This window comes from Aedes albopictus, chromosome 3 (genome assembly GCF_035046485.1).
Source record: "Aedes albopictus strain Foshan chromosome 3, AalbF5, whole genome shotgun sequence".
NCBI lineage: Eukaryota > Metazoa > Arthropoda > Insecta > Diptera > Culicidae > Aedes > Aedes albopictus.
Genome location: NC_085138.1, coordinates 47,808,649 through 47,823,933, shown reverse-complemented (window position 1 = coordinate 47,823,933; position 15,285 = coordinate 47,808,649). Strand labels below are relative to the sequence as shown.

The following is a 15,285-nucleotide window of genomic DNA, read 5'->3' as shown; positions in this document are numbered from 1 at the left end:
ATATTCAGGATTAATTCACAAAACGTACGTAAAAGGAAATTTTTCAACCATACAAATATTGCTTTACACAGTTATATGTCATATAATTCATGGGCCTGCGTTTTGCACAATAAAAAAGATTCAAGTATCTGTCCAGTCGTATTTGTTTCTTATTATAATTGCATTGCAACTGCTATCCAGTAATATTTATAATATGGAATTTTAATCATGTATTGCTCTAACCCAATAAAAGAAATATATACAAATACCCCTCGTCATTGCAATTTAATCAGCGCCTGCTATTTTAAAAGAAATCAATTTGTACACTAAGATTTAACGTTAATGAATTTATCAAATATTCCGATTTGGGAAGGGAATATGAGGAGTAAATACGCTCTTTTAGTAAATATTACTAAAAGAGTGTATTAACTCCTTCTTCTTCCAGCACTACAGTATTAGGTACTGAATGGATTTTGAGGAATTTTTTTAAATGTTGGCAGCAAATGCAAAACTTCTTATCAAATTCGACAATTACAGAGGTAAGTTTTGACGAAGCCAAATAAGAATGGTTGTTATGCAACTATTGAGATATGAATACCTCAATACCTCCAGAAGTGTATTTTTTTCATAATTAAAAAAAAACATTTTCAAATATTGTTTTCAAATAAAATATCCCTCAATTATTGTAAAAAGCTTTGAAATATCTCCTGTAAAAATTTCAGTCATTTTGGTACGCATTTCAGACAATTACAGAAAAACTAGTATATATATAATTTTGTAGTTATTTTAATACAATTTTTTTATAAAAATAACGGGTAACTTCCAAAACATCCTGCAAGCTTGTATGCAGATATTTGCAGCTCCAGCCTTCACAGATTGATTCTCCTACTCAAATCTGATCATTTGCTGGCGGACGGTTGATTAAATGTGGTTAAGAACATGTTTGAAATGTTACATGAATTTTTATTATGTATATATTCTATTGGCAAAATTATGTGCCTATTACTCACATCCCCATTGGTCCAAAAACATCCAGATCCGGTTTTATGCGCTTTGAATTGGAAGATAAACATCTATTCTGATTCTCTGCGTTGAAAACCAATTGAAAATCTACTTGCTTTTGTTATACGAAGACGCGGAGTACAACTAGTACAACTCAAAAGTCATGTGATTTTTCGACAAATTTAAAGAATGTAAAATTGCATAACAGTACCCACGCTCTCATGCAAAATATGCAACAGAAACCTACATAAAAATGGATTTTCTGCAATCTTGGGAACATTATTGATTTATAAAAATTATACAAACTCATAAATTAGACAATCAATTTTTCGATTTTTGGCCTATGGCGGTACCACTGTGCAGTGGTAGCGTTGAATATATTCTCCCAACAAAATTCAACCGAAGTTATTTTGTTTTAATGTAATATAATTAGGTATTTGTTGACATCCAAATTCAGTAAGTTCTTTAAAAAGAAATAATACACCTTTTTGCATATTTTCCATAAAAATCAATTGTTTAAAATATAGTAAAATCGATACACATTTCCGGCATTTACCAGTAAACTCAAAAATTCATTGAAGGTAAGACAGTGTTTCACGACATAACTATTATTTTTATATTATTTGCTTTCTGCTGTGCCGCTCTAGATGCTGATGCGGAAAACTCCCGAGCTATTTATGACGGCCTCAGTGATTATTTTTCTAATTACGGCGAAACTGGAAGCATTTCCTCACTTTTTGTTTTTGATTTTTTATTAAATAACGAAGCAATATTTTCAAAATCGGTTTTCGTGCACATGTATGGAGTATGGATCAAAGTAGGGTATCGCGCTACTTGGGCGGTGGCTTCTATATTCGTCTGTTTCCCACTATAACTCAGTCAATTTTGAACCAATTGACTTGAAATGCTGTACACGGGTAGATACTATACCTATCTCACCACATTCCAAAAGTTGTGTCAATTGGTTCAAATTTGACTGAGTTATAGTGGAAAACAGACGAATATAGAAGCCACCGCCCAAGTGGCGCGATTCCCTATCTTCTGAATTTTTTTGTGGCGGAAATTTTTTTTTCGTTTTTGCAGAAACCATTTTTGAACAAAATTTTATGAAAAAATGGTTTCTGCAAAAATGGAAAACATTTTCCACCTCAAAAAAATTTAGAAGATACCTTGATCCTTGATGATGTTTGTAGAGTATATGTGCACGAAACCCGATTTTGAAAATATTGCTTCGCTTAAAACAAATAAAAAACCAAAAAAAATGAGGAAATGCTTCCAGTTTCGCCTTAAATTGATTTTCCGGGCTGATCATGAGGATCCCATGGTATGTTAACATTAATCAATGAAACAAGTTGATTTCAGTTCCATATTGGGAAAAACCCCTCCCTTGGCGTCACTTCTGTGCACGGGCCTGGCTGAAACACCAACTTTTAAATATTCCCAGCAGTCTGATGCGGAAGAGTTATACGGTGTATAACCTTGAGGAGAAATCCGGGAGGCTGCTGCAAACTGGCTCGAAACTCGGTTGTTTATGCAAACTGCCATCAGGCGTTAAGAAGATGCCGGTATCGATCAATCGTTCCAGTGTTTAAGCCTCGAGCAGTCGCGTCTTCGACTACCTTCAATGGCACTACGTTCACGCTGTGTATCACGAGCGTGCATTTTTCATTTTTCGTGTACTCAGTACACGACGCGACCGCTCTCGGGTTAAATATTTTTATCTACGTATTAGACAAGACGAGGTGGCTGCACGGGCTCGTTTAGAAGTTAACCATCAATGTTACCTTCTTCTCCCGATCAGCCTAGATAGCTGTGTAGTGTCGGTAGCGGTTGTCTCAACTGGCTAAGAATAACACTACGGACCACCTGTTCCGGGGGTAAAAGACCACTAAACAGGGAACCCCAATCCAAGGCGTCAGGCGACCCGTGCTGATGGATGAATGGTTGAGGGGGTTTAAAATATTATTATTATTATTATTATTTATTTACGACACTTTACCATAGTAGGCCTCGGTTTAAAATATGCTCGATCTTTAACGGAGCCTGTAACGTAGGTAGATCGCCTTTATGTGTTGCGTTACGGATCAAGATCTACCAAACCGAACCCTAGTGACATCCGGTTTGTCAAGTTGGGGTAATGTGTTTTAGTAATAAGGATTCATGGTACAAGGTCCTTGTTACTGGTGACAGTTTCTAAAATTGCATTTATTCTGCCTTGCTGATAGTTAAAGAATCGGACTTTGCCCACCCGAGACTACACTTGATGTTAGGAAAACAAACGCTTTACGTATCGAACTGCGTACTAACCTATCAAGGACTGTTAAGTTCTGGTAATTCAAGGACTCACGTGCATTCTTATTGTAGAACACATTCTCTAATTTGACAGAGTTTTGCAACTAGCCTAAAGTCCCGGGTTTTTCTTTGCTGTCCTGGGACTAAACTAGATGCAAGACATGGATGGGGCTAGAGTTCTGATGCATGGATAAATATCAGTATCACCGTTTTGTTTTTCCCAGAATTCAAATAGATTGTGTTTGATTAGGGGCGCTCTTTCACTGGGATTTAAATCTCAATGATAACGGGACCTTTTCAATCGATTTCTTGCACATCTGGGATAACAAAACAGGAACTGTACAGAAATCGATGCTTCATTGCCTCTCAATGACAATGGAGTAGTCCGACATGCACTAAATACTAAGGATACGGGTAATGCCACAAAAGATCTAAATACTGGTCGCAGTGGCTCATCCGAACAGAAAAAAAAAGACAAGACGATTATAAGACAATTTTCTATATCATATGAATGTTTATGTGATTATATTTATAAACTAGCAGTCCCGCCAAACGTCGTCCTGCCTACCTACTCTGTTTTTTGACATCCGGATCCATGAAGAAATGCCCCTCAAAATGGAATTTCAGATTTTTCCGTTTTTCTTGCCTTCCCGGTCACTTTTTCTAATTATTTTTTTCGTACGAACACGTCGGAGGCCTGGCGGAATGCAACAGTGAAAGAATTATGTCGATCTGTTGACCCGTTCCCGTGACATACAAACACCATTCCATTTTTATTTATATAGATAAAATAAAATGATTTCAAATAAATAACTTGATTTAAAACTACGATGTACGAAAATACTAGCACGCTGCAGTAAATCTGAAACAGTCAAAGTAACTACCTTCTGTTGTATGTTTGACTGACGAATAGTTGGTATATACAGCTGTGTTCATAAAAATAGCAGTGAAAGCCGTTTTCCATACAAAATGGCCATCTTTGACATACTGTAACTTTATTCTCATATGAACGATTGAACTGGAAATTTGACAGCGAACTACAAATATGGTGAATGATGTTACAGCAAAATCTGAGAATTTTTAAAGCACGTGCAAAAAAGTTCAACACTATGTGAAATTGATCAAATTAATAGCAGTGTTTGTTTTGAATTTGTTTTTTTAGCAAGCATTTTTTAAGTTTTTAACCCTAAACATTAACTTGTAACCAAGGCGGAAACTGATCGAATAGCGAGCGAAAATATTTCTTGCTTCTCCAAGGTAAAGCTACATTTCAGTTTACAGTCAGGTTTTTTTTTACGCGGTTTTCATTTACGCGGTAGCATAAATGAAAACTCCATGCAAAAAAAAAAAAAAAAAATCATCGTCTTATTTTTGCATGATTCGTCGAGAAATGGTGAGACTTTTTTACGCGGTTTTTTGAATTTTGAACTGAGTTTTTTTACGCGGTACGTATCCCCCGCGTAAACCTAACTGTATTAGCACTGCTATTAATTTGATCAATTTCACATAGTGTTTAACTTTTTTTCACGTGCTTCAAAAACAAAAATTCTAAAATTTTGCTATAACAATATTCATCATATTTTTAGTTCGCTGTCAAATTTTCAGCTCAATCGCTCATATGAGAATGAAGTTACAGTATGTCAAAATCGGCCATTTTTATGGAAAATGGCTTTCACTGCTATTTTTATGAACACAGCTGTACAATAGTAGAGACATCAACCTCAGCATCAACACAAAGTAATAGTGCAAAATACTATACTGATTTTTATAATAAACATGAAGTCAATTCGGTTGAAAAACGTTGGTTTGAGTCTGTTAATTGGGTTGTCTAGTGAATAAAATATTGCTATTTTCTATAGCCTAATCGAAAGAGCTCATTTTTCTGAGTATAACGTGATTTTATTGGATTCCAACACCTTTGTTTTGATGGTTAAATCAACAAAACAGTTTTAATTTTCGTGGATAGAATGACAGTTCAATCGATAAAGTGACAGTTCGACCCGAACAAAAAAATATCCCCATACAAACTTTAAATGCATTTTAAAAATAGTTCCCGAACTCCAAAAATTATGAAATTTTGGATTTCGACTAATTTTTGGGCGGAGAATCCGATTATGAAATAATCCGGATACCCCTAAAGAACCCAATTATAACCCCTATTGCAGTAGTTTTCACTATAAAGTTGTTTTCAGTATAAGCGCCATCATGACGTCAAAACGAGTTTTTAGGTGGGAAAGTCACCTTCGATGTCGCTACTGAGCTTGTTTTTTCTTTACACAAGATATTCAGGAAATTTTGTTCGAGCATGTTCGTCTGTTCTCTGTGGTGCCACTCCGCTCAAACGTTAATTTTCTGTGAGAGTAAGTAGGCCCGCAATTCGTGCAGAAGTCCATATTAAACAGTGAACGCTGAATAAAAAGGAAACTAATCAAAAATAAACCATAAGCTAATACACAGCTGCAAAGCAAGCACCATACAACTACCCAGCTCGGTTTTCTGAAACCAATCACTTGTTGCTGCAGCTGCCTTTACTGCACTCTATTCCAATTGATCAAGAAATCATAATACATACCCACGCTGCTTGCACCATTGAATTGCAAAAATGAAGAGAAATTATCATCTCATCATACAAAAAACCAGCTCATAAATTTAAATCCAGTACTTCACGTTTTTGGGAATTACGAACACTTTTTTGGACCAGCCCAGAATTTTCTACATGATTTTCTTCGACATTTTCTTCAGTAGAACATAATGGAAACTCGTCCAAAGATTTTTTTTTAAAATGTCTACATATTTAGTCTTCCATGTCTAACAGGATATCCGAGGACACCTTTGCAAGAATTTTCCTAATGACAGTTTTATACTCAAATACTGCATATGCTCATCTCAGATCATAATCCTATAGAAATGTCAATTGACGTATTCTTGGAAGGATCCTTGAAAGAATACTTGAATGTTCTCGTAACAGCTTTAAAATTTTCACTGGAAGGAACCCTTGAAATATCCCATTAAGAATTCCAGTTTCTGAAGAAACTCTTGAATAATCCCAGGAGGAATTTCTGGATTAATCCCTGGAATAATTCCTGAAGAAATTACTGGAGGAATTTCTGCAGGAATTACTGGAGGAATCCCTGGGGTCATTTCAGAACAAATCATTTTTTGAATTCCTGGAGAAATCTCAGGAGAAAATCTTGAAGATTTTTTTTTAATCCCTGGAAGACTTCCTGTTGGAATTTCTGGAGGAATTACTGGAGTTAATCCTTAAAGCATTTCTAGCGGGCTTCCTAGAGGAATCTTCTGATGAATTTCTTGGAGGAATTCCTGAGGACATCCCTGGGGGTTTCTGAAGGAAACCCTGAAGCAATTCTTGGAGAAATCTCTGAAAGAATCCTTGGAGGAATCCCTGAAGGAAATTCCGGGAGAATCCCTGGCGGAATGCCTGAGGAATTTCTGAGAGTATACCTGGAGGAAACCTTGGATGAATTCTTGGAGGAATGCCTAGGCAAATTTTGGGATCTTCTTTACAAATTCCTAACGAAATCCTTTGAACAATTTGAAGAGGAGACAAAGGATGAATTCCTGGTGAAATTGCTAGAGGAATTCTTGGAAGAATCCCAGAAGGAATTTTCTGGAGTATTCTCTGCAGAAATTCCTGGAGCAATCTCTGAAGAAATTCTGGGAGGAGTTACTGAAGGAACTCTGGGATGAATTCCTCGAGGAACTTCTGAAGGAACTTCTGAAGAAATTCTTGGAGAATTCTGAAGGAATTACTAAGGCATCCTCGGAAGAATTCCTGAATTCATATGGCATTACCTGGAGAAATTCGTAGAGAAACTCATGAAGGAATTCTTGGCAGAATTTCTGCAGGAATCCTTGGAGAAATCCCTGGATAAGTTTTAGGAATCTCTGGAGGAATGTCTACAGTATGCGGCAGGAAAAAATGCGAAAGTGTTTTTCAACTTCAAACCTCATTTTCATCCATTTGACATTAACCAATCTATGTTTCAACGTTCCATGATCTATAATAGGCTAGTTTTCTGAAAAGTTAATTAAAAAATTTCCCATTTTGGTCACTAACCTTTACAGGACGGCGCCTGAAGATGAAGACAACCAGAATTTTCAAACCGCAGAAAATCACACAGGTTGCTAAATTTCGCATCTGATAAAACAAAAAAATTAATTTTCTCTACAATATCATCAAATATATGTACTTATTTCATCTGGTATGTGAAACTACATGGCTCTGGATCAGTGTGGTCTGGTTGTTCATCGAATTTGAGCTAATTTTGTTACTGTTATAGTCATTTTGTTTAATGACCATTGGGCGCGCAGTTTATTGATATCCGCTCAGTAGGCCTACATTATCACATGTTAAACATCAAATATGTTCATTTTTATTTTTCAGTGCTAGAATATAGACATTGACTGATACACTGTCATGAAAAAAGAGTCATATATATCCCACATTTAGCGTGTAATAATGCCTTGAACTTTTCGCATTTTTTCCTGCCGCACCCTGTAGAGGGATCCCCGGAGCAAAACATCCTGGCAAAATTTCTCAATCTTTCTGGAGGATTTCCTGGCGAAACTCCTAAAAAATTACTGTACGATTTTCCGAAGGAATTTCTGAGCGAATTCCTTCAGGAATTTCTCGAACAATTGCTGGAGATATTGCTGAAGAAAGTCCTGGGGGAATTCTGGGAGGAATTCCTGAAAGAGTTCCTGGAGACATTCCAGGATGAGATCCTGGAGGAATGCCTAGAGGAATCGCTTGAGAAATCCTTTGAGGAATTCCTAGAGGTATGTCTGGCAGAACTCCCGGAAGAACCCGTGGAGCAATTCCTGGAGAAACATCTGGAAGAGATCTTGAAGGAACCCCTGGAGGAATTCCTGGAACCATTTCTGGATAAATTCCGGGAGGAATTCCTGGGGGAATTTGTAAAGGAATCCCTAGCTGTAGGTATTTTTTGAGGAATTCTTGGTAGAATTTCTCGATCAATTCCCGGCAGGATTTTTAAGGAATACTCCTTGGGTAATTCCTGGATGAAATCCTGGAGGAATGTCTGAAAAATTCCTGTTGAAATTCCAGTAGGTTTTTCTGTAGGAAATTCTCGATGAATTTTATAGAGGAATCCCTGAAGCAACTTCTTGAGTAATCTCTGGAGTACTGTTTGTTTTGTTTCTTATTTTTGTATTTTTTTGTTAGAAGTGGGCACCCATTAAAACAAAAAGAACGGAATCAATCGGTGCCGTAATTGCTTGTTTTCGAATAGAATGAATATGGGAAAGTCAGATTACTGATAGTGTACATACCTTAAATATTGTTCTGATGCACACCCATTGAAAAGATCTGAACATATGGTTGATTATTGAATAGTATCCTAATCAGGATTTCGGATATTATATTGAAATTTAGACCAGACTCTCATCTTAGTACATTATATTACTCATTCTGTTTTTATTTTACTTCTTTACCTTGGTTTCCACTTGATGCTGTTACAATGTGTATGCTTTAAACTAAATGTGTGTTGTGTTGTATTACTTTCCCATCTTTTTTTTTTTAATTCTTCGCAATCATGTTCTTGTTGACGTAGGGCCCCCGCTTACTTCATTATCGTTTCCAGTATGTACAAAAAGATAATAAACATTGCGAGTGATTGCAGTCCCTCCCTCAAAATATACCGCGATTTTGAATTTGACGGCCATTTTTAACGGGGGATCTGTATGTAATTGTGCCTCCTTCTGTGGAACCTCGTATTCGTAAAGTTTTGAATTTAGCTAAACTCTAATTGTTTATCTCTCTGTTCACCTCGAGAGTTCAGTTAAGTTAGTTAGGATGTTTCTCTGTTTTTTTTTTTTGTTTTTCACTCGCCTCTCTCCGCCACTCTCTTATTCAGATGAATCAACTTGTTTTATGTACACAGTTAGCAAAATGTTTCGATTTTTGTTTGTGGTGGTTTGTTGTTGTTGTTGATTTTGTGTGATGATTTTTTGTTTTGTTAGTTTATGTGAGTTCGATAATCTGATACAATCTAGATGAGCTTACGGTAGTGAAAGTCATAAATCTCGTTTTTTGTTTTTTTTTGCTGTTTTCTATTTTATTTTGTTTGTAATTTCAATAGTTAATTTAATCGTTAAATGGGATACTCTCTCTCTCTCTCTCTCTCTCTCTCTCTCTCTCTCTCTCTCTCTCTCTCTCTCTCTCTCTCTCTCTCTCTCTCTCTCTGCTGGGAAAAAGTCGCTCCGTTTGCTGCTCGCATAGTTTTCCAGCGCCTACTTCTCCTGAACGATTTTGGCGATTTTTGGCGTTCGTTCTCTCGGCTGCCGCGTTTGTTTTTTCCTTAATTCTTTTCTCAATTTGGCAGGAGTGTTCCATTTTTTTAGTGTTTTTTTTTTGTTTGTTGCCCTTGCATTCTTCGTTTTAAAAATAGCTCTAAAAAGTTCTAATTAGTTTTGTTTTTAGGATTTAGTTTTTTTTGTTGTGTGAGTGTGTATTTTTTTTTGTTCTGGAAGGAAAGAAATTCGTTTGTTTACATTAGGTTTTCTCTCTCTCTCGCTTCGCTCGATCTGGTTGCTAAGAGACGGATCAACGCGAAAAAACGTAATGGTATAGGTTCAACATCAATTAAATCTCGTTTGGCAAGGATTTGCTTTTTTGCTGGAAGGATTTCGGATAATCATAGTCAATATTTTCCTAGAATGCAGTAAACGGCTGCGGGGAACGAGTTCTCTAGCTTCTCTTATATACCAACAAAAACGGTTTTGTTTTTCTGGTTACGTTTTGAGCAAAATATTTTCATCTCTCTGAGCAATGGATTTTGTAAATGTGAAATGGCTATTTCTGTTTTCTATATTTATGTTTATTCTTTTTCGAAAATTGAGTGAAAACTGCTGGAAAAGCTGCTAAGTATTAACTTTTTTCTACCTTTTTGAGAATTTGGGAAATGGATTGAATCTGAGTCTTAGGGAGCAAGAACATGGTCTAGCAGACCATTTCTCGCATGATTTGTGATAACGGCGCATCGGTAACATAACTAATTATGCGAATTGGCTTACAGTTATGTCAAAATGTTCAAATTGTCAATTTTTACCCGATTTCTCCCACATTTCTAATTATTTTTCATGTAGCCCTACTATGAATAAAACGTAGTCGATAAAGTAGGGTTTTTGAGAATCTTTTTAATAATTTTATGCATGCTGTTTAGAGCATCACACAGCTCTTAAAGCTGAGATATTGCCTGTTTGACACCTAGTTCTCTAGGGTTTCTTTGAATGTACGTACGTATATTAGCTCAGAGTGAAACATGGCCGATAAAGCAGAATCATTCCAAAGCATAATTTTATAGATAATAGAACGTACATGGTTTAGTGCTCTGCAAGGCTCTCTATACTGAAATATTGCCCATTTTTTCTTGATTTTTCTTATGTTTTGAATATATTTCTGCTTGGAATCTAACGTAGTCGGTAAAGTAGTAGAGATTTTGTAAAAATGTAGAAATAATCAACCTGAAGTATTCTGTTCTGTCTCAATTTAATGTTTTTTTACCTTACTACTTTATCGACTTCTTTTGACGTCGAGCAGGAAACTACGTGCTCCAATATTCGAGAAAAATGGGGTAAAATGAGCAAAACTCCGGTTACCCAAACCAATTTTATAAGATCTTCCGAACATATTTTTCAAAAATGATGGTGCCTACAATATTTTAGTTAGGATTCGCATCGAGCAGACGGGCATTAGAAAGATTCAAATGTGAAAAAAAGAAATTGGGGTAAAATGAGTAAAAAAATCATTTGAAAAAAATCTATGGCAGTTTCTGTCGATTATCCGTATTTGTTGAACGCAAATCTGAGCTGATTACGCCATCGATTTTTAAGTGTAGCTGCTAAGAGTGTAACGTGATCGATAAAGTAGAACCATTACAAAGCAAAGCAGTAAATTAATGGAAACTGCAGTGTACAATGTCCATTTTTTCACACTATCTGCCATTTTCCTATAATTCTGCTTGAAGTGTAACGTGATCGATTAAGTAGAATGTTTTAAATTAAAATGGAACAGGTGATCAAATAACAGCACTGTGAGATACAACATGACTCTTTGATCTGTAATATCGTGCATTTTGCTCTGATTTCCCTATTTCTTTGCATATTTTTATGTATTGCTTTTCAATGCGGATTATGGTCGATAAAGTAGAACAAATCTTGCAACAAAAAAGGAACGAAAAAGATTTGAATGAAAGTGTATTTTTCATTCGATGCTTTGAATTTTTTACGTAAGCTTATTCTACTAAATGTGCGTGAAGCTGCCCGGAGTGTAATCTGAGTGTCGATAAAGCAGAACCAGCCCAAAGTATAACTGTCCAGATATTCTTATGGAAACGGTTTGGTATAATGCAATGCCAAATTTCGACATTTTCTGAATGTATTTTTTCCACGATTCCGCTTGGAGTGTTACGTGATCGATGAAGTAGGATGGTCTTCAATTCAAATGATTCAGAGGATCGAATGGCAGCTTTGTGAGACACCGCACTACTATTTGATCAGAGATATTGTGCATTTTGCTCCGATTTGCAAGATGTGAGTCTTGGTTTGAATAGTTAACGCATATGGCTGCTTGGAGTATCACTAGGTCGATAAAGTAGAAACGATTAAGAAAAAGAAAATGAGAAAGAATCGAATAAAAGTTGTTTGCCCTAGTACACAGTGCCGAGATTTAAGATCTTTCAAGTTAATCCTGATGTTGTTTATTCTGTTTTATCGACATTGTTTCTGACATTATCACTGAAAGATTTCGAGATAGGGAAACTCGGGGTAAAATAAGCAAAGCTTCAGTTCAGAGGGCCGCGTGGTTTTCTAAAATCTTTTTTTTGATCCTTCAAACAATTTTACCTGAAATTTATCATAATTTTCCAACTGAGTTTAACTCCGAGCAGACGAACATGTAAAATATTCAAATATATGAGAGAAATCGGGGTAAAATGGACCAAATCTCTCTAGGAATTGCCGAAAAGAATCAAACCGTTTGCATTCACTAGTACATACGCTCAAATACAGCAAGCTCCACACCTGGCAAGTGATGACTTTTACGCCGTTATCACGAATCATACAAAATTATGTTTTTTTTTTCTGAGCAATAGACCTGTCTCGTTGGATTAAACATCTTTTTTTATCTTTTTTTTTTGTAAAATCTTCTATTTTTCTCTATTGCTGTTGAACACCTTTTTGAATGAATCTTCTTATAAATTCTTGTAGAAATGTTCATTTTAAAAGATGTTCAGTTCGCACAATGTTTGTAAACAAAAATATGAAAAAGTTTTCAAAAAATTTTATGAAAATTTATAGTGCAAACAATAGATGTGTTGTCTTAAAAAACTCAAAAAGAGGGCAGAATCGACCATGATCTATCACAACAGATGACTCAATTATTTTTTTTTTTGGTAAAAAAAATAAAAGGTGCCGTCACAGCATGAACAGTCAATGGGCTGCTAATTTTCATCGCAGTTGGCGAAATCAAGTTGCTGTACCTAAACCAGCCTGAAAGGGTGCTACCAATAGTGTCAGAAAGACGTTGCTGCTTGCTAGGAGTATCTCATGTTAAGGAAGAAAGGGATTTCCTAGTTATCTACTAAAATTACACATTTCCTGTCCACTACTGTTCGCTGGAATAGTTTTTTTTTGTTTTGACATTCTCCAACACACTCTTCCCGTTTTGTTTTCATTTAAAATTTCTCTCAACGAAAAAAAAAATATCTACACCATTTTGTTAGCTGTCGTAAGGTTAGGTTTGTTTTAGTCTAGATAAACACTTTATTATTTTTTCTAGCGATTGATTTTCTGTTTTTTTTTACAATACAAATTTTACGTTCCCTCATAGCCTACTATGCGACTAAGGCCGAATAGATTTGCACAGTTTCACTTTTTCTTTTTTTATACTTTTTTAGAATAATTTAACGGAGCAACAAAGATGGACGACTTGTTCTAATAATTGATATCGATAAACACACGTAAAAAGTTAGCATACATCCGTTTCCAGTAAGAAAAGTCAACAAAAAGACAAGCTGCGTTACACAATAGGGTTCGGTTTGACCGTAAACTTTTCCACCATTAAGGTATTATTATCTTAATAAAAAAAGGAAAAATAAACTTAAAGCAATAGACGCTACTGAACGTCTGAATTCTTGCCGTTTTTCCTATACAATTTGAGCTACTCTTACCATACTTGGACTTGAACTTACCCCTAGTTGAAGTAATAAATTTTGCAATTGCAAGCTAAACTAAACTGTATAACTGTGTGTTAAATAGAAAACATATTGGAGCTGCACTATCGAAAACAGAAAACACAAGAAATTGTTCCTATTACGCGGATGCATGTATATGGGTGTGTGTGAGTGTTTGTGTGTCTAGCTGTCACTTGAATTCTCCCGCACGCACTCTTCTCTTTTCGCTTTCTCGCTCTCTCTCTCTGTTTAAGTTTAAGTAACTTAAGGATGGTTCTAGGTTTCCGCGCTCACAGTACTCACGCGCGCACCACTACAACATTCGACGGCATTTATCTTCACGCATGTGTGCGTGCCATCGGGCGATATTGTGGTGCTGCTGCGCACGATTTCGGTCTCCGCGATGTGTTGATGGTTGATCTATTCGGAAGGGTGGTGGTTGTCTTTTTATCGTTCTTGGGTTGGGCGGTTGTTCAGTTCGAATCGATTGAGGAGTTTGGTGTGCACGCAGCAGCATTATGCTGCGCGCGTGTTAGCAGACAGCTAGACGAAATCGTTGGTGGAGGGTCTGTTCAGCGGTTCTTGGGCCTGGAAGGAGAAAAATCAATACTTTGAGTAAAGGATGTTCAAAACGTTGATCATAAGAACTTTCTTCCATGCTTATGACTTAATAAAATACAGCTAGATTCGATCCACGAACATTAATTTAAAAAAGAAAAAATGCTGCAAATGAATTGAAAACTTAAGATTATTAATTTTTGATGTTTACATGCAACAAGAATATTAAATTGAATATACAACTGACAATTCATGCAGTTAAAGTAAAATTTTGTAGCAAGAAGTACATATTGGACAGGTCTAAAATGCACGAAATCTTGATTTCATTACCTTGCAGTATCCATTTTAGATATAGTAAGAATTGAATCCTACAAATTTTTATTTACACACCAAGAACGCTCATCATACAAACAGCTTAAAGGTTTTATAAAAAATATGATCAAATAGGGACTTTTGGTATTTCGGCAGTTTTTTTCTCTTCGTCATGGAAGGTTTTTGTTGGCTAAATCGCCAATATGTATCACCTTGGTTAGGAAGGATTTGAGGCCAACTCTGAGTTAAAAAAAAGACACGGACACCGTCTTCAGCCAGAGGCTGTACATACTGAACGAAACTTAACGCTTGACAACGGACACGACACACATTACGAGTACCAAAGGATACGAGGAAGAAACATTTCAGAAATTTCTGAAGGAATCATTAGTGTTTCCAGAGGAACCTCTGCAGATACCTCAGAAAAAAAATCAAGAAATTTATTTTTGAGAACCTTCTGGAGTGATTCCTACGCAAATATCACAAATTATCAGAATTGCTGGAATTTCGGAAATTAATTTTGCAGAAATTTCAGAAGAATTCCTTGGGGAATTCTTGAAGGAATCCCTGAACACATTTTTGAAGCAATCTGTGGAGGATTTTCTTTAGGAAACCCTGAAGGAATAGAACTTTTGGAGGTATTCTTAAAAGAATAAAAAAAATCCTGCAGGAATCTCTGCAGCTACAAAACATTGGAAGGACTACAATTAAGAAGTCTGAAAGGATTCCTGCATGAATCGCTAGAGGAATTACATGCCAGTAGGGATTCCTGTATCTGTATCTCTGGAGGAATTTTTGAAACAATCCCGTGAGGAATTACTGAAGACATCAATGGAGAAATTTCTGCAAGAATCCTTGCTGAAATGCCTGAACTTTTGGAGATACTCCTGAAGAAATTACTGGAAGCCTTTCTTGAGATTTTATTTTT

The 15,285-nt window shown here is 36.0% G+C and overlaps 1 protein-coding gene across 21 annotated transcripts in view; it reads right to left on the bottom strand.

Moving 5' to 3' along the window:
* Nucleotides 1-8,707: 8,707 nt before the first annotated feature.
* LOC109405842 (low-density lipoprotein receptor) overlaps nucleotides 8,708-15,285 on the bottom strand; it is a 1,187,857-nt gene continuing 1,181,279 nt past the window's right edge. For 20 of the 21 annotated variants that reach the window (XM_062858855.1, XM_062858856.1, XM_029869744.2 and 17 more), the window contains one exon: nucleotides 8,708-14,075. In XM_062858855.1, coding sequence (XP_062714839.1) covers nucleotides 14,031-14,075 — 45 coding nt within the window. In that variant the 3' untranslated portion in view covers nucleotides 8,708-14,030. The remainder of the gene's footprint in view (nucleotides 14,076-15,285) is intronic. The other variant, XR_009999021.1, reaches the window with a different exon arrangement.